This window comes from Podarcis muralis, chromosome 9 (assembly GCF_964188315.1).
Source record: "Podarcis muralis chromosome 9, rPodMur119.hap1.1, whole genome shotgun sequence".
Classification (NCBI taxonomy): domain Eukaryota; kingdom Metazoa; phylum Chordata; class Lepidosauria; order Squamata; family Lacertidae; genus Podarcis; species Podarcis muralis.
Window position 1 is genome coordinate 23,730,473 of NC_135663.1, and position 23,159 is coordinate 23,753,631.

A 23,159-nucleotide genomic window follows, 5' to 3' on the forward strand; every position below is an offset into this window, starting at 1 on the left:
GCAAAAATAACACTATTCAAATACAAGACGAATAAGATCTAAAATTTAAAACACAGTTAGTAAGTAGTACTACCTTGAGGTTATTGCTTTTTGCAAAGGCTGTCCCTGAATCTGACATGGAACTTTTAGTCCACTCGGCAGACAAAAATCTGGATTCAATTTCCAAATGCAAGACCACTTAATTAGGCACTTCAGACAACAAAACAACAAACAAACAAACAAACAAACAACTTTAGAATGCCTTTGCCTTTTTCAGTTTCGGCCATTATTATTTATTTTGATGTTGGTTTTAGTTCTAAGCTGGTGATGGAAAATGATTAGGGACAGTTCTGATTTATAAACTGTCTTATTTCTAAGACAAAGAAAGCAATCAGTTCAGGAAAAACTAATCTGTTCACAGAGATACTGTCTGGAATGTCAGTTCCTTGTTCTGACCCAAGTAGATGAATAACATTTTAAGGAGAACACATCAATTTAGATGTTCCAGGCAAGTTCCACCCCACCGAAATTCCAATACACAATTTGTGCTGGTCTCAGATAAAAGTCCATGTATCAGGAGTTTTCTGATACAGGTTTCCATAATAATAAAATGAAACAAAACTGTGTTGGCTGAATGCTACCTTTCTACAGAAGGTAGGGACAGAAGCCTTATTCTCTTTAAAAAAATGAACAGCCTTTTTGCTTACTGTGTGTGTTCTAGCTGGTGTTTGTTACCCTGTTATTTTCAGCATGTGCACCCCCTAGCTGACATAGTGAAAATGTGCAAGTACTAGACAAGAATTTTAAATCCCACAAGGATTTGAACCAGGCTGGTCACTGTCATTAAAACAAAAACAAGACTAGCTTCTTCTGTACATTCAGTCAAGGGGATATTAGAAAACACACCTCTTTCATGCAGTGATTTGTTAGTGGACATGATTGAAATTTAGAAAGATATGACTGCCTGCTCATTTTTATAGAACACTATTAAAATCCACAAAGAGCATTGCTAACATTTTCATTGATGGAGCAATTCGACGTGATTAGTTTCCCTTGATTTTCAAACAGACCAAGTGATGCCAGTACATTCCTCTTCCTCAACCCTGAGGCCCTAGGATTGCTGGCAACTATTGACTTAAGTTCATGCAGCCCTTGACCTCAAAAGCCCACTGCAAATGATTAATTCAGACCTATGGCATGAATTCCCTGACCCACTCACAGCAGCTTGCTGGTCAGTGGCAGAGAGGAAGCAAAAAAGGTGGATCTGTCTGGCCCCTCCCATTGTTGAATTCAGCCCCCAACAGATGATCCCCTAAGAAATGTGATAAGCAGTTATCTAGCCTGAATATAGTTCTGACTTATACTGCATTGGACCCAGTATTGTCCACCCAGATGATGTATTCTTTGCCACCCTAATGGAACTGCACCTCTGTGGGAAAAGCCTATTGTGTGTAAGAACTTCTGCAACACATTTTCCTTTGGGTATCTATGAGCAAAACCAGCACAGGTCATTAATAAAACTAGCAATCCCAACGGTGCCCAGCCAGGTGAGTAAAAACAAAACAATAATTTAAATAACTACTGAAGGTGTTCCCACTGAATGGTGTCTAGGCCTGTCTTTGGGATGCTGGTCTGAAGCCAGCAGAACATTTGTTATGGTTTAAAGCATTTAATTGAATAATAACTGCATTTTAATGGGTATTTTCTGTTTGTTCCTTAATCCGTTGTTACCATAAGGCTCTTGGGTTATGAATTCAAATGTATTTCCCATACTTCCACATGAATATTTATTTCTGACTCGGAAAACGAAGCAACAACCCTCAGAGATCAGCCATTGAACACATTTTAACAGGCAGAAGGAGGCTAGTGATCAAATCCTTGGCTATACCCCAGGCAGCGTTGCAGAACTCCCTGCTTGTACAGACACACAGAGAGGTCAGCCGATGCCCTAAGATGAGAAGTTCTTTTTGTACTCTGGGACAGAGGAACCCAAAGCCCAGCAGGAATCTTCAAAGCAACGTAGGAGGCATGGTGTATTGTATGTGTGTGATAGAAACCATGAGTTACGATCATCAAACGCAGTTGAAAGCTGTGGGTCTTGCCACATTTGTTACAATTTGCAACACTATTATTGTCTATCTCACCAGGGGACTGTTTCTACCATCCAAGAAGGTCCCCTTAGGGGATTTTTTTGACTCCCCCAACTGTTCTGCCCTGTTTTGGAAGCAGTTAGAAGCAGTGTAAAAAAGCAACGGAGGACCACTTGGGAGAGATGCTTGGAGAGTTTGGGTTTTTCCCTTTTTTTCAATGAAGTATTTCTGTAAATAAAAGCTGGAAGGAAAAATGCCATGGGGCTGGAAATCTGCAGCTGGGATGTTGGCGGGGGGAGGGGGAGAGGGATTCTAGGGTGGAATGGCGATTATTAGTTTCTTTGGGGAGGGGGAGAAGAAGAAATTAACATATGTATTTATCGTGACTCCAGCTGGAAGGGAAGGGCATTGTAGAAAATGATTTTTTTTTAAAGAAAAATCATTATTAAATATATTTATTAAATCACAACTTGTAACAGGAAACTGCAGCTGTGGGAGGGAATGAAAAGAATGGGTTTTTTCCCCCTTCTTCAGACCATATGCAAGCATTTGCTTTCACCCGGCATAGGAAGCCAGACCTTTCTGATTCAACATCAAAGTGGACAAAAGGTCTACTTCAAATCTATAGTAACCTTTTATTAGCATTCTTAAACTTCCTGCATGCTTGCTCTAGCAGCTTTAAGTAAAAAAACATGGAATAATAGGCCTGAAAGGGAACTTGGACCATTTAGTCCTGGCTCAAGACAGCAACGCCTCCTCCCCCAGAATCCCCTTGTATCCCATGAGGAACCCATGTAATCCAGGGCCATAATGAACCTTAAGCAGAGAACAGGGATAAACTTGGTGCACACAACATAGAGGATCCCTGTTGAATTGGACCAAAGGTCCAGTGACCCCAGCATCCTTCTTCCCACAGATGCCTATGCGAAGCTTGAAAGCAGGACTTGCATAGGAACTTAGGACTTGCAAAGTATCGTATTTTTTGCTCTATAAGACACACTTTTTCCCTCCTAAAGAGTAAGGGGAAATGTGTGTGCGTCTTATGGAGCGAATGCAGGCTGTGCAGCTCTCCCAGAAGCCAGAACAGCAAGAGGGATCGCTGCGCAGTGAAAGCAGTGATCCCTCTTGCTGCTCTGGCTTCTGGGATTCAGAATATATATTTTTTTCCTCCTCCAAAAACTAGGTGCGTCTTATGGTCTGGTGTGTCTTATGAAAAATACGGTAAGTCCTTATCAAAGTAAGACCATTAGTCGCCCCAGCTTACCACTGTCTGTGCTGACTGGGAGAGGCTCTCCAGGGTTTTGGACAGAGCACATTCCCAGTCTGACCTGGAGATGTAGGGAATTGAACATGGGACCTTCATCATGCAACACATGTGGCTTCCCCACTGTGCTACAGCTTGCAAGGTATCTGAGAAGTGGCCTCTCTCCCTACATCCCATCTTGGTTCTTCAGGTATGTGGCTATAGATCTGTTGGCAATGCCACATGCCTGTGTGGTAAAGCATGTGGCGACTCAAGCTCATGCTTTTATTGCTGTGCCACCAGTTCTCCGGAATTCACTTCCCTTACTACTGAAGCAAGCCCCAACATTGTCACATTTTCGACATTTGCTGAAAACCTTCACAATCATAGAATCACAGAGCTGTAGAGTTATCTTGATTTCTCATTTTCATATATATATGGTTTCTATTGTATGGTTTTATGCACCACTTTGATATTTTTTAATGAATTTTTGAGATATATATAAATATTGCTATAAATAAATAAATTAGCCATTGATCCTCTATGAATTTGTCTGATTCCTCTTTTAAAGCCAATCAAGATTGTGGGCACCACCACATCTCGTGGCAGCGGATCCAATAGTTTAACTGTCTGAAAAAATACTTCTTCCCCTCTGCTCTGAATTGCTGGATAACCCTGGGTTATATAATACTGGAGTATTATATGAGAGAGGGAGAATATGCAGGGTCATTCAATGAAGCCGAATCCCGAGTCTGCTCCCAAGGCAGTTGTGATGAGGTCAACTATGCCTTTCTGATTTGGAGCGTGTTTCATTGGTGTGGTTGAAATTGCTGTATCCCCGTCAAGAGTCTCTTTAAACAAAGAACTCTGTCCCCACAGATGTGTTGTTAAGAGACTACCCAGCACAAAATAAACATATTACTCAGGCTCTAATCTCTTCAAGGCTCCCTAAGAATGTATTAAAAATAGAGGAGAGGCCCTCCCCACCTAACTTTCTGGCTCCGGGGATCAGTTTGGGCAACATTCCCCATGAAGCAGACATACTTCCACATGAGTTGAGATTGGGAACAATACTGAGGCATGCTTCCTTCACACCCCCTTCCTCCCACATATCATTCCTCATGTGTGGAAGATAATTCCCAAATCCCTCAATAATGTGAGAGCTGTCCTCATGCACTGAAACCTCAATAGTCCCATTCATATGCAAGGCCAGTGCTACTGTGAGGCAAACTGAGGCAATTTCCTCAAACAGTGGAGACAGAAGGCAGCCAGTTAGCACCCTACACACCCCAACTCACTTATCTCACCGGCCAATGCCCTGGTCAGCCATTTGCCTTGCTGCCACTCCCACCCTACGAGGCTCCGGTGGGTCAGAGCTGTGGCAACAGCCTTTCATGATAGCAACACAACTGCAGCTTACCAGGAGGACAAGTTGCGGCCTGGTGGTGCATTTACAACTGTGCAGAAATGTTGTTGGAGGGCCAGATTGGTTCCACTGGTGCGAGCCCTCATTTTGCCTCCTCACCTGTCTTGGGAAGTGACTGTGACACTGTTGCCAGGAGCTCTGGCTGTGGCTCAATCCCACCAGATGAGCCACTCCTTTTGTATATGGAAGCATAGATTGGCAGGAGCAGGATTGTACTTGCACCCACCCACCTTCATATCTTCATCCAGAGTTCTGAACAGAGCCTAGATTAGCCAAGGGCAACCTACAACTTCACATGGATGGGGGAGACCACAAAGAGAGAAGGACCAGAAGGGAAATAGGGGGAAGCCCATGTGGATGAGGTGATGGAAGCATGGAAGGGGGAAAGTTCTCTGTTAGTGGGCAGTCCAGGTCTATAACAAGAGCGACCTGTTCCTTCCCAACAAGCCTACTTGGTTGGGTAAGAGGAGAGAGAGAGAGAAAAGAGAATGGCACTGGCTTTGACCCTACCCACTATTGGCCCTCAGAATTTATTCCCAGGCTGAGGAATGCAGCCCTTGAGAGATAAATGGTTCCACACCCCTAGCCTGATGCACACACACTGTAGATTTTGCACATAATATTTGCCCAACCAAGGTCCATGTAAAATGCTTCTACAACTTGTATACATATAGGCTCTGTTCAGAGCTTCCAATCCACCTGTGAAGGTTGGGACTAGAGATTCCTTTCATTCATATCCATGGAGATGTTGAGTGAACTGGTTCTCTCTCTACCAGAGTTGATCTGGATAACATGGGTGTCCTGCATCAGGTGTTGCCCATGTTGTGATGCCCATGACAGTTACTGGGTATTCCAGATGTGCTTAGGGGCACAGGAAGGTTGGAAACCCCTGATGTATTGTATTGTTTGGGGAAACCCAGCCAGATGGGCCGGGTAGAAATAATTATTATTATTATTATTATTATTATTATTATTATTATTTGCTTTTCATTTTATTTTCACATGTTTAGTTTGACTTGTAGATTCAGTCCACTGCTTGGTGAATTGCTAAGTTCTGCTTTTTATCTCAATTTTTTTTTAAATCCTATTTGTTTTGTTTCTGGGTTCCATTCAGCAGAAAGGCCAGGCGTACATGCAGAAATGAATGAATGAATGACATTATTAATGCATGTACTGAGACCAATGACTCCCAGTGGCCTAAAGCAAGATTTTGGTTTCACCCCGCCCCCCAAAAAAACACCAAATGTAGGGCAGGAACAAGTGTGCTCTCAATTGTGGACCCAGCATCTTTAGAGCCTCATACTAACCCCACTTGATTTGTTCTACTCTGGAACTTCTGAATGGAACCCCTGAGTAGAGTTGATCTCTGCCAAAGTAGATTTGCACATTAAATTCAATGCAGACTGCAAGCCCCATTTGGGGCAAGAATCTGCGTCTTGCATTCAATCCATGGCTGCCAGGAACCTTCCTCGGCTGCCCCAGCTAAAGTTCCAGTTACAGATGGGTAGCCGTGTTGGTCTGCCATAGTCAAAACAAAAAAAAATTCCTTCCAGTAGCACCTTAAAGACCAACTAAGTTAGTTCTTGGTATGAGCTTTCGTGTGCATGTGTATCTGAAGAAGTGTGCATGCACACGAAAGCTCATACCAAGAACTAACTTAGTTGGTCTTTAAGGTGCTACTGGAAGGAATTTTTTTTGTTTTGCCCCAGCTAAAGTCAGGGCTGTAAAGAAAGAAGGAGAGAATTGGGAATACACTTAGAATTCTGCCCGTTATTATGGAGAAAGCCTCACATTGCAGGTATTCAACAGAGGATGTAAAAATGTTCCATTTTTAGACTTTTGCATCAAAGCAGCAGTGTTTCGGAATGCATGTGTGCCAAATTACAGCTTTCTGTCTGGTGGGGAAATGCTCCAGCAATTTATTGATACCCTCTGGGTCAGTAAGTGAGTGAGGCACAAATGTCTTAATAATACATGATATACCAGGTTCATCTGACAGCCGTTGTTTTCTATAGAGAGGATCCCTCTGTATTTTGCTGCTGACCTTCTGCCCTTCCTATCAGGCAGCCAAAATGCTGATTGATGAAAGGTGAGCGGCAGAAATGCCGTGCAACAAAAGAGGGAAAATCAAAACCAGAATTTTGGCCATAGTTAAGTCTGCATCTAACACACACACACACACACACACAGAGAGAGAGAGAGAGAGAGAGAGAGAGAGAGAGAGAGAGAGAGAGAGAGAGCTCTCCTCATTCTGAATTTAGGGAGTCTCACCTCACACACTGCTTCTACCACTAGTAGCACCATATTCCTGGTCAATGGGAAATCGCTTAGATGCTTTTCTGGGGAACAACGCGGTGCCTGAGCTTCTGGAAGGGCAAAATCAAAACAGACATGCAGAGCTGCCGATCTGAATTGGCACGGCTCTCCCAGCTGCAGAACACATGGGGCACCAGTTTGTCTTCTAAACGTCGGCAAGGCCAGGAAGGGATTCATTAAAGAAAAGAAAAAGGCACAATTCTGCTTGTAACATCCTTGCATCCCTGTCCAGTTTTATATAGAAAGCATTAGATCAGTGTAGGAATAAAGGATTATGGGTTGCTGGTGAAAGGGTTGTTTCATGCAGATGAAATGCATCCTGCCCAGCAGTTGTCTCTCAGATTGTCAGTGCAGTGCTGATCTCATTGCTACTGAATGATGGCTACAGGCCTCAGACTGGCAATCGTCTGGAATACACATATAAAGCATCACCGTAATCTACATAAAAATTCCTGGGAATGTATGAATGACTCTGCATAAAGTGACACAGAATGGAGAGCTTAAGGAAAGCACAAGGGAGAGAGAGAGAGAGAGAGAGAGAGAGAGAGGTTGTAAGTAGCAGTCTCTTCTCATAGTGCTGCACTGCAACATTAACAGCACATTGCAGTGGGGGAAATGCCATAGCTCAGTGGTAAAACCTCTACCTTTTATGCAGAAGGTTCCAGGTTCAAGCCCCAGCATCTCCAGGTAGGGCCAGGAATGGCCCTCACCTGAAACCCTAGAGAGCCTCTGCCAGTCAGTGTAGACCAGGGGTCAGCAAGGTTTACCTCGCCTGGGCCGGTTCACTCCAGCGGATATCCCTCCATGGGCCGGATCATGTACAGATGCGATTTCCGGTGTCTGCGTCTATGCAGATGCGATTTTTGGTGAGTCCCCACGCCACGCTGTGCCGGTCTAGCACAATGCGTGGAGACTCGCCAAGCTGGCGGTTTGGTTCGGGGGTGACTCGGGGGGCAGTTAAACAACCCCCGTGGGCCACTTGTGGCCCATGGGCCTTAGGTTGCCAACCCCTGGTGTAGACAATACTGAGCTAGATGGATCAATGGTCTAGCTCAGTGGTGTCCAAACTTTTTTCAAAGAGGGCCAGATTTGATGAAGTGAAGGGCTGTGAGGGCCGACCAAAGGGCCAGCCAAAGTTAAAGTTGTTAACCTTTTTTAGGATTGAAGTTGTTGAGTTTTTTTACCGGCAGGCTGGATTAGGCCCCCAAAATGGACTTTGGACATGCCTGGTCTAGCTGAATGTAAAGCAGCTTTCTATGTTCCTTATGGAGTCAAAAGAGCTTGTGAAAGTGCCCCAGGTGGCAAGGTCGTGTCTCAGAATGAAACAAGCATCACAATACATTTATGATTTCATTCCCTTGTATTAAATCACATTGAGCTTTATTATGAGACAGGCAAGGGTGGGGAAAGAAAGAAAGAAAGAAAGAAAGAAAGAAAGAAAGAAAGAAAGAAAGAAAGAAAGAAAGAAAGATAGATTTTGGGAAATATAAATGTATGAACATCTCACAGAAGATGAGGTTCAAAACAGGGGCAAATAACCCTGAATTCTACTGAGAGATGCATCTCCCTCATATTTCTAGACATCAGATATCAGGGATAGTTTTGTGAATAATGCCTGTTGTTCTGTTTCACTGGTAAATTCTGTATCAAAAGATCCAATTCCTAAGAGTTCAGATAATCCTGAAAAATGTCGTGCTATTTGGTGGGATTTTATCTTGCATACTTCGAACATAGCTACACAAGACTCCCTCTGCGATAGAATGTGAAATCTGGCTAACTTGATAGACTCAAGTACAATACTTTTCTATTGATAAACTATTCTCAAAACCCCCTGCACTGCTTTTTATGTATGCTTGCTGCTTTTTGTTTTGTTTGTATTACCTGCTTTATTTTAATAGAATCTGGGGTGGGTTTTTTGTTTTTGTTTTTAAAAAAGATCCAGTTCCCAATAAGTTGTCTTGCAGGTTATAATAATCATAATTACTTGGTCACTCATACTTTTAAATCTGAAACACCAATTGAGAGTAAAGTTCACTTTCAATTTGTTGCAGCTGCTGTGCCGAGGACCCCTTTGGAAGAAAAAAAATATTATAATTTCAAGAGGATTCTTCTGGTTAAAAAGCCATTTCCTTACAAGGGAAGTTCTGGAAGATAGCAAAGGTGGGGGGGAAACAAGCCCAGAATTTTACAAGCACTCCTAAAAAGCATTTTGGAAGCATTATATTAATTCAAACAATTGCAAAAAAAAAACCCCCAAAAACACACACACACCCAAAAAACATTTTTACTGAGTTAAGGAGCCCTTCCAATGAAACTTTTAATATCGAGTGAATTTTTAACTTAGCTTTTGACAGACAGCTGTTCTGCTTCAGTGAACACATTACCCTTAACAAAACGCACATGAGGTAAAATGTATCACTCGGATTTGCTCTGGGAACCATAGAAAGGAAGGCTGGTGGCCAGTTTTGCTTTGTAGCTGTCTGGAAGCCACTTCTGTGGGGGGGGGGGGGGACAACCCATGGTTTCCCTACAAATGCACACCCTATACATAGCCCAGCACAAGCTCTCTCAGAACAGTGCTATGCTAATTGAACTGTTTCTTTGTAAATAATGCTTGTTACAAATGGAGTCCCCAGATCCTTCGTGACCAGATCCTGATCTCTACTGTTTCATTTGTTATTGGCACGCATCCCCCAAAAACCTTGGATGAAAAAGCATTCAGCCCATGAGTGAATAGTAAACTGTTGTATGTCATCTACTTGAGGCTCAGCATCTGGGGGCTTCCCATTGGTTACTGCAGTCATGTGGTGTAACATCTGCTCCCAGACTGGCTGAAGAACTTCCAGCACACTAAATAAATACTCGTGCCAAAATGTGTGCGTGTGGTGGGAGAGAGCTTCTTCTTCTTCTTTTGCAAGACATCTGGGATTTCTGTACACCTGAAGGCCTCCTTCCATATGTTCACACATAACTAATAATATTATCCTACAACAATGGTACAGTGCATATATTTATGAAATGATTTCTCAGGGCTTGCAGAGTTGCTCTGTTTCCTTGGAGAGTAATCTGCCTGCCATGCCTGCTTAATGTCCCATACAAAACCCTCATCTCATTTATACACTTTCTCCACCACCACCACCACAAAATATACATTTTCCCTCTTTTTCCAAGATCTCTTTATTCAGTACTCCATAAACCTTCATTTCCTTAGTTGGGTACTAATTCTCTAAAAGAAATAGCGGGAGCTGAGCAGTTTCTTTAACATATTGTCTTCTTCTTAGGTGTGAATTCTCAAATCAGTTCTGTCATAATAATTTTCTGGAGAACCTTTAGCAAGAGCAAAGTATTTTCTGGATGGATAACTGTTTGCAAAAGAGCTAGAGACAGGACAACAGATTGTTGTGAAAGATGGAGGGCACAAGGAGAAGGGGACGACAGAGGATGAGATGGTTGGACAGTGTTCTCGAAGCTACCAGCATGAGTTTGACCAAACTGCAGGAGGCAGTGGAAGACAGGAGTGCCTGGCGTGCTCTGGTCCATGGGGTCACAAAGAGTCGGACACGACTAAACAACAACAACAACAACAACATGGCTGTCTATACTGTGGTCACCATGCATCTACTCAGTGTTGCAAGTTCTAGATGCTGCAAGTTCTGGAACACTATGGACAGTGCAAATGAGTGCTTACATCACAACTGGGGAATGTTGTTTGTGCTGAGGGCCATATTCCCTTCTGGGTAACCTTCCAGGGACCATATGCTGGTGGTGGGTCAAAAGTTGGTTGAGCAACTAATGTTTATTTGCTCGCACATCTCTCTCCCTCTCAGGCAAGAGGCATTATCGGAGTTCAAAAACACATTTTAGCCAAACACTGGATGCAAAGCAAGGCAGGTCAGGGGTATGGCTGAAGATAGGCTGTGAGCTAAGGAGAATCCTAAAGGTCAGATAGAGAGGCCTAGAGGGCCACATTTGGCTCCCAGACCTGAGATGCCCCATCCCTGGTTTATACAATCCATAATGGTGGTGTGGCCAAAGCAGTTTCAGCTCCCGGGGGGGGGGGGGATCTCCTACCAAATACATGTTGACCCATCAACCTCCAGCATTAGGAGGCATCTGCATGTGCAAGTCAAGAGGTGCACCATAGGAGGTCCTGCAACAATGCTTACCAACAAGACCAGCATCCATATCTGACATCATAGCAAAACTAATCTATGCAATCAAAGCTTGAAGGCTGTGGTTGTCTATGCCTGTCCCATCACCCGCCCGCCCATCCCCTTGTGGAATTGCATTCTAAATATGGAGGGCCGTTATACAGGGGAAATCATTATCATACCAATGCTTTCCTAGCTTCGCTGTATTACTGGTTTGAATTACAAGATCATCCAATCAAGGATGCTCTTATCCTGGTGGGTTTTTGTACATGGCTCATCTCGACTACAGGCTGGGGCTTATTATAGTAGAGATAATAAAATACATTATGGTATTTTCCCCTCTTTCAAGTTGCCATATTAAAAATGCAGTAAATCAAAGGAGCCTCCACATGACAAGATGAAATCCCTGGAAGGAAAAGCGAATAGGAACACCAACAGTAAGCAAGGAAGCTTCATCGTAATAAACACTTAAGACTTTATAAAGCAAAGCACAATGGCAAACAGCTCTCACTGCTCGTCCAGAACTGCAATTGCTTCTGGTTTGCATAGTGAAATTTTGCTGAGGTCCCATGGTTAAGGATTTGGAATTCTCTGGGTTACTAATTATTTAAGATACTGTGGTTACATGTTTGGTGTTCAAGAGGGCCTATTATGGCTGTGCCTTCAGGATACTGTGGTCAATTATTCAGTGTTGTACAGTTTTATTTGCCCACTGGTATGAAACTTCAGCTAGGGATTCTTCTCGGGATGTGACAAGCTCAGTTTTAATGGTATGCTCCAGCCCAGGGGGGAAATTGTACACAAAGGACCCAAACAGAAATGTTCTGGTTTGGATTTAAATTCTCCACCCACGGAGCTTCCTTAGAAATCCGAGTGAATAAATAATAATTGCAACGATAATCAAGTGATTGATAAATGTAAAAGAGGATCTCAGATTATACCCCATCAAAATACTGCATCACATATTTTCTTGGTTTTTACCTAACATTGTCAATGTCTACAGAGAACTAGCTCTAAGAAGCCAAGATGGGCAAGGGACAGGTGAATGGTTTCATTTCTTCAAGGAGCTTGTCTGCCTCCTCATGCCACAATCACTGAAAGTGATCCAGTACAAATGGTACAGACAATACTATGGATGGTTCTGCTGGTTGCCTCCAAATCTCTCCAAATCTGACCTCCAAGGGTGTCAGAGCAATGTTCTCTTCGCCAGGTGACAAAAGCCCATTCACCACTCAGAAATGCTCTTCTGGACAACTACTTGCAGATATAACGGCTGTGAAGAAGTTAGCTTTCTCTGCCACCAACACATGGTAGGCACACTGGTGCAATCTCATCCATGTTTGGTCAGTTTTTGGACCAAGATTTACACCACCTGTGCTCTAACTGCTGATCCTACTGTCTTATCTCACATAGGACACTAGAGTACCAAGGTGACTTACATGCTCCAAAGCAATGACAAGGGCACTCAGGACCAATTATGTCAATGGCTCTTCCCATCTCACCCTTCCAGAGTGAGAGAAGAGGCTCAACGGGAACACCAGGCAGGTCATACCTCCAGAGGAAATACCTCCAGAGCATTCAGGAATCCGTTGGATTCCATCGTTCTCCCAGGGTGGAGCGTCTCAATAAATGTCCCACCATTGAAGAGTGGAATAGCTGCATTCAGCCCAGACCTCAAAATTAGAATTGATTGCTATAATTTAAATAGAAATACGATGTGTATCACTCTAGTGAGGAATACTGTGATCAGGTGATACTGTGATCAGGTTCAGTCTGCTGTCCAGGTGCTGATCTCAAGACCGCTGCTCTCCCATCTTCTGGTTCTGTATTATTAAACCGGGCCTAAATCAGACTGTTGTCTGTAAAGAAAAACAGGTACCCGACTTCAAATGCAGTCCTCCATAATATCAGAAGATGGGGATGTGATTTAATGCACATAATGAATGCACAAGCAGAAGTTCTGGTCCCTTCCCACCAGGACTGCCTTCACCCATCCACCTATAGAAGTTGGCCAGACTGGAAGCTCAATTATGCTTTGGTTGCAATGAGACAGGGTCCTCAACTGTATCCAAAGTCAGCAGGCTAGCTTAGAGGGTGAAGGGCATGGCAGGTGACATGCGCACACTCTCAACGGCCTGAAGCAAATGCCTCATTTGCCCAATGGTGGTGCCAGCATTTTTCTCCCAGCTTGGGTAGCGTCCACTATCAAACTTGGCGGCATGAAAAGGGACTTTTGAGGACAGGTGGCAGAGGTAACAGAAGCAAACCAGGGAGTGCAACACTCCCCACCCAAGCACCCTTTAGGCATATTAACCATATCCTGCACACTCTGCTTGTGGTAGAGCACCGGAAGTTGCTGTAAGCCACATCAGTCCAGCTTACTCTAACCAGCTTTGGCTTTGCAGGATTTCAGAAAGAAGTCTTTCTCCTGGGACCTCGTACCACTGAGCAATGGCCATTCCCCAGAGTGACTGGGGCAGAGTTACACTGGAGCACATTATGCTATCCTGCTGACACACAAGTTTTAGGCATTGCAGGGGGTTGGAATAGATGACCCTAGGAGTCCCTTTCAACTCTATGATTCTAGGTTTTGTGACTAAGGAATCAGTGCCCAGGCTGGCACTTCCTTCAGGGCAACCTGATGGTTCTCTGTTGTCAAGAATCAGGAGGGGTACGCTTGAAAACCTTAACCAGATTCTGGCAAAAAATTCAAAGCGCTGTGTAATGGAGCACACACCGCTTGCCAGGAAAAAGAAGAACCACAAGTCCAGTCTCTAGACCAGCTGTGCAAAAACTCAGGCCTTTTTTTTTTTTTCAAAAATAGGCATGGCCAAAGCACATGTTATTTTTCAAGGTGTATGCCTGGATTGCAAAGTTTACACCTAAAAATGCAACGTATGGATATGACAAGCAGGAGTTTGAAAACTCTTGCATGATACAGATACACCTTCTAGAAAGCCACAATTGAGTGCAGCTCCTGGTTGTGTATACACTTGGTGGGAAACCCATTTGTCTCATTGCACACGGCATGAAATGGCCCCCACACGTTTGTGTGCAACAGGAATGCAAACTATAACGGAATGCACTACAAACTGGCCTGCTCTGATGTGGATAACCAGTAGCAAATCACATGGAAAAACTGCTGTTCTGGACACACCCTAACAGTGCAGTCCTTTCCATGTCTACTCAGAAGAAAGCCCCATTGAGTTCAATGGGGCTTACTTCCAAGAAGTGTGCACATAAGATTGAAGCCTTTATTTATTTATTTATGAGGTATTTTGAAGGCAAATTGGTTAATTGGCTTAACCCAACACACATTGGACACTGTTCTTTTGTGTAGCCTGGAATCATTTTTAATGTGCAAGGCAGAATCATTCCAACTGCGATCCATTAATTTACAATGGGATCGCTTTTGGTAGCTTTCTAATAGCTACAAGTAGCAAACAAAGCCACTTTATGCCATTCGTTTTGTGCCTTTGCCTCTTTTTCCAAAGTCTCTCTCTCTCTCTTTATGAAAGGAGGCAACCATCTTAGAAACTAATCGTATCAAAGAAATATAATGTCATAAAGGAAAAGGAAAAGAAAGTGGGCAGAGAGAGAGAATGAAAAAAAAAAAAGGAAGCCTTGTTCTTTTAACAAACAGAGTTTTGTGTTCCTCCAAACAATATTTTGTAGTCTAAACAAGTCAGGGAGAAGTACTAATCTAATAAAGGTTCATTTAAAACAAAAAATATTTGACTGTTATGTGCTAATTATTTAGGATATATGACACCGCTCTTCTTAAAGGCAAGACTTCTAGCTTTGAAATCGTTAATGCCATCAAAGCAAATGATCAGCTGAAGAAGAAAATCATTATCAGTTCATAAAAGGATAATGACTGCAGATACTTGCAGGGCTAAACATACTGGCCACAATTTGAAGGAGTGTCAAGCCATACAAGGATGGAACCCAGGAAAACCTTAGGGTGAACCCCCAAAACACAGATCCTAGCCAAGGTATATTACGGTCTGGTCTTAATAGCATAGATTAAATAGTTGCTCGTATAATAAACACTTTCGCTACTCCTTGGCTCCTCCAAACTAGTCTTTCTAGTCTGTCTATAAAACTTACTTCCCATAATTCTGTAGGGGACAATGAATTTCCTGTGTCCCATCACAGGCTCTCCCTCTTGCCATGGGCAACTCTGGAAATGTCCTTTGCGTAAGAAGAGCCTGCTGGATGGCTCACCTAGTCCAGCATCCTGTTCTCACAGTAGCTGTGAGAAACCCACATGCAAGATTTCAGTACAAGAAAACTTCATGCTCCCGCGGTTTCCAGCAACTGGTATTCAGACGTATTGCTGCCCCAACTGTGGAAGCAGAGCATAACCATCATGGCTAATAGCCTTCAGTAGCCCTCTCCACCAATTTCTCTAATCCTCATTTAAATCCCTCTAGGTTTGTGTGCATCACTCCCTCTGCGGGAGCAAGTTGTGTGAAGACATATTTTCTTTTCACTGTCCTGAACAGTGAACGGGGCAGGAGTCTTGTTAGAATAAGGTTATAAACTCTTGGGATGGTGGTGTAAGTCCAAAGGGCTCCTGGCAGGAGCCCCCACCCCAGTTTAACTCTCCAAGGCCTGGGGGCAAGTGTACCTGGCTGCCCCTGGCACACACTCTGCATGGGCCTGGGCCTGAATCTTCTAACATTCAACTTCTTTGGAAGCCCACGATTTCTAGTGTTACGAGAGAGGAAGAAAAACTCTTCTCTACCCCCTTTCTTCATCCCGTGCAGAATTTTGAAAACTTCCATCACGTCACCTCCTAACCCCAAATGGCACAACCTTTCTTCACAGAGTTGCTACATCCCATTGACAGTTTTGTCCACCTTTTTCTGAACCTTCTAGGCTTCAGAACTACAACTTCGAGGAAATAAACCCAACTGATTTCAGCAGAACTTACTTTCAAGTAAGTGGTCTGTGTGATTAGGCAAGTCATGTTAACAAGGCATAATAAAATTGATGCGTTGTATAATCATTCTAGGCCCCTACTGCTTTCCGCTCTGTTGCTATAAGTTGCTTCATAGCGGAGATAAAGGGATAGCTTACATGTTTAGCAGAAACAAATGGTTATGTTCTTTCCAGACTGTGTGGTTTCAGGCTTCAGGATAATGTCTAAATGCTCTCTCTGCACACTGAAAAGCAGCATGTCAAAGAGAAAATTCCCTGCACATAGAAAGAGAGGAAAGCAAGGAGAAAGTGGAATGAGCTTTTCTACTGGCATGCTAGGTTTGTAGGTACCGGGGGGGGGGGTATTCATTGGAGGAGAAGCTTTCAAGCTTTTCCATTGTGCCTTCTGAGAATAAAATTTTGCTCCTGCCACACCAACTTTTTCATTGATAAGAAATATGCAGGAAAACCAAAAGAAACAGCTCCTAGCCATGCTTGATTTACAACACAGAACACAACCACTTTATAATAAGATCATGGGACATCCAGGAAGGATAAAAAAATGCAGCTATATAAGAACATGAATCATTCCCAAAATATAAACAAGCCACTTAGATATGTACCATAAGTATATAAGAACTCATTGAGTTTGACTGTCCTTGAATCTTCCCGCCACGCTTGCCATCCTCTCCTGCCACACCAGAGTGATGCACCACACCCAGCGGCAGATGTTGGGCTTTCAAATTTCAGCAGCGCCCTGCGAGGTGTCAAAATTTGGTGCCCTCTTGCCTTCCATTCTAAGTCATTGTTGCAGTGCCTCTTGCAGCACCCTCTTGCCTCGGCGCCCAATACAAGCATTCCAGTCGTGCTCCCCAAATCTGCATCTGCCACACCCTCTGAGAACCACTGATCTATGGAATGCCTTGCCAAATGAGGCTTATCAGCCTCCATCACCCTGCCGCTTCAGGCAGCATAACTGCCTAATTGTGCAGGCTCAGTTCTGTTGCATTTGTGCTGTGCTGGGATTGGATACTATTCAATTTTTTAAAAAAAATTGAATGTATACATTTTAGTGATTATATCTAGGGCTTGCCGATCAGAAGGTTGGCGGTTCAAATCCCTGCGATGGGGTGAGCTCCCGTTACTCGGTCCCTGCTCCTGCCAACCTAGCAGTTCAAAAGCACGGAGTGCAAGTAGATAAATAGGTACCGCTCCGGCGGGACGGTAAACGGCGTTTCCGTGCGCTGCTCTGGTTCGCCACATGACCCAGAAGCTGTATGCCAGCTCCCTCGGCCAATAAAGTGAGATGAGTGCTGCAACCCAGAGTCATCCCTGACTGGACCTAATGGTCAGGGGTTCCTTTACCTTTAACCTCACTGAGTCTCCCTTGAGAAATAGGCAATACAGTTTTAAAATAAATAAAGAAATGAAATGAATCATATCCCTCCTGAAGCCTTTCGTGGAAGAGTCCAGACTTTGCCACTTACTTTTGTTGGGTGAACTGACCCCAGTTTACATCAATGATAGGGAGATCCAATACCATTAGCTAGAATCTTTGTTCACTGTCTGAAACCCCAGTTCCAAAACAGCACTGACTTGAACAGTGTTTCCTTAGGAGAAGAACGCCTTTGAAATGATCATATAAATCATAACGTTTGGCAATTGTCATGTACTAAAGTTTTCTTGCATGGCATTATTTTAAACCTAACGCCTGTGGATGCTGTACATTAAAGGCGACTTTCGCATCACCTTTTTAAACCAAGCAACCCTGGTTGCTGCATAAAGACCTTCTTAGGCAATTGTACACAGCGGTGAAGTTGTGAGATGACAAAAATATCAGCAACTGCAACAAGCAAGGAAACTCAACTTGAAAGGAAAAGATGCTACAGTACTATGGTTTTCACTTATCATCTAAATGGAAGACCTTCAAGGATCTATCAAGCAGATCACGGATGTCTGTATATTCGCCCCACTCCGTGATTCAGCTACTTAACTTACACATGAAAACTCTCTTGATAGTTAATCAGCCTCTCCTCAGGCTGTTTTACTCTCGCCGTCCCATGATGGACTAAGGAGTGCAATCAGTCAATTTCCCTTAATTTAGTGGACCTTTTGTATTGTTAAATGCATTCTTCCTTTTCATTGTCTGCATTTATAACTATTTCAAAATAAAATTCCAGGCAAAAGCAAATGGAAAAGGGTTTACAGGAGTTCATTGAAGGCAAGGCTTTTGCCATCCTCATTTTTAGTAGCAAATGAGTTTTCCGCTATTATTGTGGAACTTCATCAAACTGCATGTCATGCCGTTCTAGGTCTTTTTATTTGACCCTTTAAAATCGTGTTCAATGGCATCCCAGACACTGACTTTCATAGAATGAAAAGACAGTGACTAAACAGAATGAAAAGCAACCTTGGCCGTAGCTCTTACTTCTGTCCCAACTACTGTGCTGTACTGGGTATTCATTTATTTGTTATTATGCGCACTGTAAATAATGTGCAGGGTGCATAAAATTCCTTCATTGCAGGGGATTAGAATAGAATAGAAGACCCTCATGGTTAAAGTGAGGGTAAGGCTAAGATGGAACTTTAGAGAGGGCTTGGCTCAACATTAATTATCAGTGAAGAGCTTAAAGGGAATGAGCGATATTTTAGGTAGACCTCGATTGGCAGGATTTTCAGGTAGCAAAGCTGGAATTTTCTTTTGTCTGGCCCTGAAGATTCTGGGCAGATGGACTGAGTCATGCTGGATCAATGGACTGACTCTGTATAATGTCGCTTACAATATTCATAAGTCATTTGCTGAATGTAAAGGAGATCAATCCAACCACATGGGGCAGCATGGTATAAGGCATGGAGATAGAAATGGAAGAAGAAAAGGGAGGGGATGGCTCAATGGCTTTGACCCTCTTTATATTATTTGGGGGTTTTATTTTATAAAACACACTTCACTGGAAACCCCACTGGGAGAAAATCCTATCAATATAGTGCATATTATTAGGGTGGTACAAGATCAAACTATTTTTGCAATACCTGTGTTTGCTACCTAATCCACCAATGAAGCAGAACCCTTGCAAAGCAAATGATCACAAATACATGGTGACAACTTCATTCACTGATCTAGTGTAACTGTCTATAGTCTGGGCTAAATTCCAGCATTGTTTTCCGACATTCTCAATGGGTAAAAACAAACAAACAAGCCAGAATGCTCATTAATTCTCCCATTAGCTGGCATTACAATCCCTCATGGCAGAAGTGCCTGTCTCCACTTACTATCCATCTTAAATCCGAGGCTGGCGAAAGATTCCTTCCTTGAGGATACCACTTTGTCAATTACACTCAGTTGTGAATGGCAGCAGATGTTTCATACCATCTCATTAAAATGTAATCTGCTGTAACATCTTTTGTTAACATCTTTAACCAACGGGTTTGCAGTTAACAGAATGGAGGAAAGGGGTCAAAATTCAGACAATGAATCTGTGACTCACCCCCTCCCCAAATATTATAAATTTTCCTACCTGGTAACCACATATTCCATCATAAACTGTTACCGTACATCCTATTATTCAGAAGGTACCGTTAAAATGTTAGGAGAGCCGGTCACTTGGTCAGCAAATGAAGTGACTTAGCAAACTTTTCTTTTAAAAAGCCTGTTAAGGATAAAGAGGGACTGTACCCAGTGCCCCTTTCATTGTTGACTGAATCTTAGCGGTCCAGTTGCTGCACTGTCTGTCTCCTTGTGGCTCATATCAAACAGCCTTACCTTAGCAGCCAAATACTGTCTGGGCAGATCACCACCAATACACAAATTTCTATGCCCTTTGCTTTTTTTGTGCAATGCAGAACACCAAAGTTATTCAAGTCAGGAGGCAAGGGGAGAAATCCCATGACTCAATAAGAGTACAATGTCCCTAATAATCTCCTGAGTATTGGGAAGATGGGACAGGAGGAAAAGAAACCTTATTGTCAGGCAAACTTACCACCCAGTTAGCAAACTTGGATGGGTTACCACCCAGTTAGCACCTCCTCTGTGCTTACCACACCAGGTATGACCAAAAAGAATGCCAACTTCCATTATGAACATCTAAGGGCCAAAACAGATGCGGTGCAAGAGATCCATTATCAGATCTCCACACTTAAAAATAAATAAATTAAAAACAGCTATTGGGGTGTATACAAATTGCACCAGGGCTTAGAGAGGTGGAACTAGTAGCAGCTATTATGGAGGGGAGCAGTTTCGGTAGATCTGATCACAGATCTCCAGAATTACCTTCGTTTTGACTCCCAAACCCTGGCTAGCAACTGATCTGGTGGTGTGGGGACACTTCAGTAGTGGAATGGAAGTTAGAGTTGCAGCTCCTGTATCAACCCCCCCCCCCCTCCAGATAAACTAGAAACCAGTCTTCTTTCCACAGCTACTAATGTCTTTCTTACTGTGAGTGTATGTGGTGGAGATTTGTTCTGTCAGGGAGCTGAATTTGTTTCCTGGGCTCTCCAGCTATTGGCCTCTATTATGAGAGTGAGCATTGATGCCCTTAGCCTCACTTAGGAGAGCAACCACTATTCTCCTATAATTGGAGACACATTTATGTCCTGATCCTTAAGCACTTAGCAATCAGTCCCACTGATTTCAATCAAGCCGGCTTAGGATCACTGTCTTACATTGTTCTGATTTCATGCTCAACTTTGCAGTTTTGCACCTCTGCCAACTGGATGCACTAATGCCACACAACAAATAGCAAAACAATGAGAAATTATCATTCTTCCTAGTAGCGCCCACTGTTTCTACTACTGTGTAAAATGTAATACATCTCACATTTCCTCCATGGGGCATAAGGCAACATTCATGAGTCCCACTCTCCTCCATTTTATCTTCACAACACCCCTGCGAAGTGTTGTGTGCACACACACAACAGAGAGAAAACACTGTGATAGAGCTGGCAATCATTACTTGGTTGCCATGTTTTTATTTCTTTATCTTTGGGCTGCGTGCAGTGCAAGTCCTACGCAGAGTAGGCCCATTCAAATCAGCCAAGTACCTTAAGTCCATTAATTTCAGTGGGTCTACTCTGAGTAAGACCAGCATTTGGCTGCAACCCACTGTTAGCTAGAGATCCCTAGACAAGAGACCCTCCACGTTCAGGAGCAGTCTATCTCTGAATGCTGTGGACGGACCTGAGAGGGGAAGGAGCTCCCCCTAAACCTGAAACTGGTGTTTGTTTGTTTTTAAGAAAGGAGGGTTAGAGCTAAGTTCCTGAAGCATCATGTGGCTGATACAGAGCATTTGGTCGCAAGCAGAGGAGCGGGCTGCGCGAACCGGATGGGAAAGGAGGAAGGCAGGTATCCTACCGAGAGAGAGGGGGGGGGAGAGGAAGGAAGGAAGGAAGGAAGGAAGGAAGGAAGGAAGGAAGGAAGAAAGGAAGGAAGGAAGGAAGGAAGGAAGGAAGGAAGGAAGGAAGGAAGGAAGGAAGGAAGGAAGGAAGGAAGGAAGGAAGGAGGGAGCAGGTAGGGATGGCGTCCTACCTCGCCTTGCCGGTGATAATGCTTCAGCCCCTTGCCCCCCTGGCCCAAGATTTTGCCCTTCTTGCTGCTCCCGAGAGCCAATCCTTGGTGGAAGGTGGTCGACCTGTTGGTGGTCGCCTGCGTCGGCGTCTCGCCCATTAGGGTGGACTTGATAGAGTTCACCTTGGTGCCGTCTAGCTGGGAGCTCTCCACCACCAGGAGCGCGGCCAGGAAGAGTAGAGGGCGCGACGTGGAGAACTGATTCCAGCTCAGCATGATCATCTCCCCTCGCCCCAGAAAGGAAGGCTGACGCTTCTTTTCCGGGGTTTGGGGTGTGGGTCTTGTTCTTGGCTTGACTGGTGCGTTTTATATGGATATTTCAAAGCACCTTCTGCTGCTTCTGCTTCTATTGCATTGTGATGTTCTTCTCATTCACGGAAGCGCAGGCGATGCACATCAAAGCCCCCCAGATGGCATTTTGGAAAAGACTCCGAGGAGCCTGGCGCGAGAAGCGCTCCCTGGAGGGGGCGGGCTGGCGGGCGGCTCGGTCCTTGCGGCAGCGGCTGCGCTTCTGGAGAAGGAGGGAGCGAAAGGAAGGCAGTCCCTGCTCGCCGCCCGCCTGCTCCGCCTCTAGCTGCTGCCGGAGCAGCCCGCGGGGCGAACTCCAAGGCGACCCGCTCCCGGTCGAGGCAAGGCTGGATGGCTGGCCGGGCGGGCTTAGCGCCCTCTCGCTCGCGCTTCCGTCGGGGAAAAAGGGACACACGCTCGCCTCCTTCGCGCTTGTAGTTAGCTGGTCCCGGACATCCCGAGGGGAGGCCAGGCGAAAGTCCTGGGTGGGTGGCTGGGGGAGAAGGACCCAGCGCGCCTAGCCGGGCAGAAATGGATTCAAGCGCCTCGTCCGTCCCGTCGGTCCGCGCTCCAGCCCGGTCCCCGGCAACTCGCCTAGCTTTCCTCCTACCCCCTTCGCTTTTATAGCTTCCCCCGGCGCAGTTTTCCCTCCGCCCCCCAAAAGCCGAGCCGAGTTGACAGGGAGGGAAGCTGACTCATACGCCCTCCTCTCTCCCACTCCCCACATCTCCTCCCAAGTCCCACCCGGCGCCTTCCTCCTGCTCCTCCTCCTCCTCTCGAGCCCTCGGAGTACAGAAGGAATAAATAAAACGGTCTGCCCTGTCTCTGTCCGGGTCTAGAGTACCTTCCCGCCTTCGCACTCATCTCTGATGCGATCTTTCTTCGCCCTACCCCAGAGAAAAACCCTTTCTTTTCATAGTAAGAGGGCTTTTAGGGAGGTTAGAGCCCTCGTTTTCTTTTGGGAATGGAACCCCCCCCCCCCCGCCTCTAAGAAATGTTGGGGACCGGTCAGGATTGGCAGGCATCGGGAGGCACAGAACGCTTCTCCGCTTTGCGCTCAGAGCTCTGTGCGAGACCGGAAGCCTGCGAACCTTGGACACATAATTTTCTCGCCAGCGAACACACTGCACAGTTTGCTCCGGAATCCGAAACGGATGGGGTGGGGCGTGAGGATTTTTCTA

General features: G+C 44.5%; 1 protein-coding gene across 1 annotated transcript in view; it reads right to left on the reverse strand.

Moving 5' to 3' along the window:
- The window catches only part of DKK2 (dickkopf Wnt signaling pathway inhibitor 2), a 58,475-nt gene extending 35,870 nt beyond the window's left edge, over positions 1–22,605 (reverse strand). The window contains exon 1 of the mRNA XM_028744214.2: positions 21,652–22,605. Coding sequence (XP_028600047.2) covers positions 21,652–21,912 — 261 coding nt within the window. The 5' untranslated portion in view covers positions 21,913–22,605. The remainder of the gene's footprint in view (positions 1–21,651) is intronic.
- Positions 22,606–23,159: the final 554 nt, after the last annotated feature.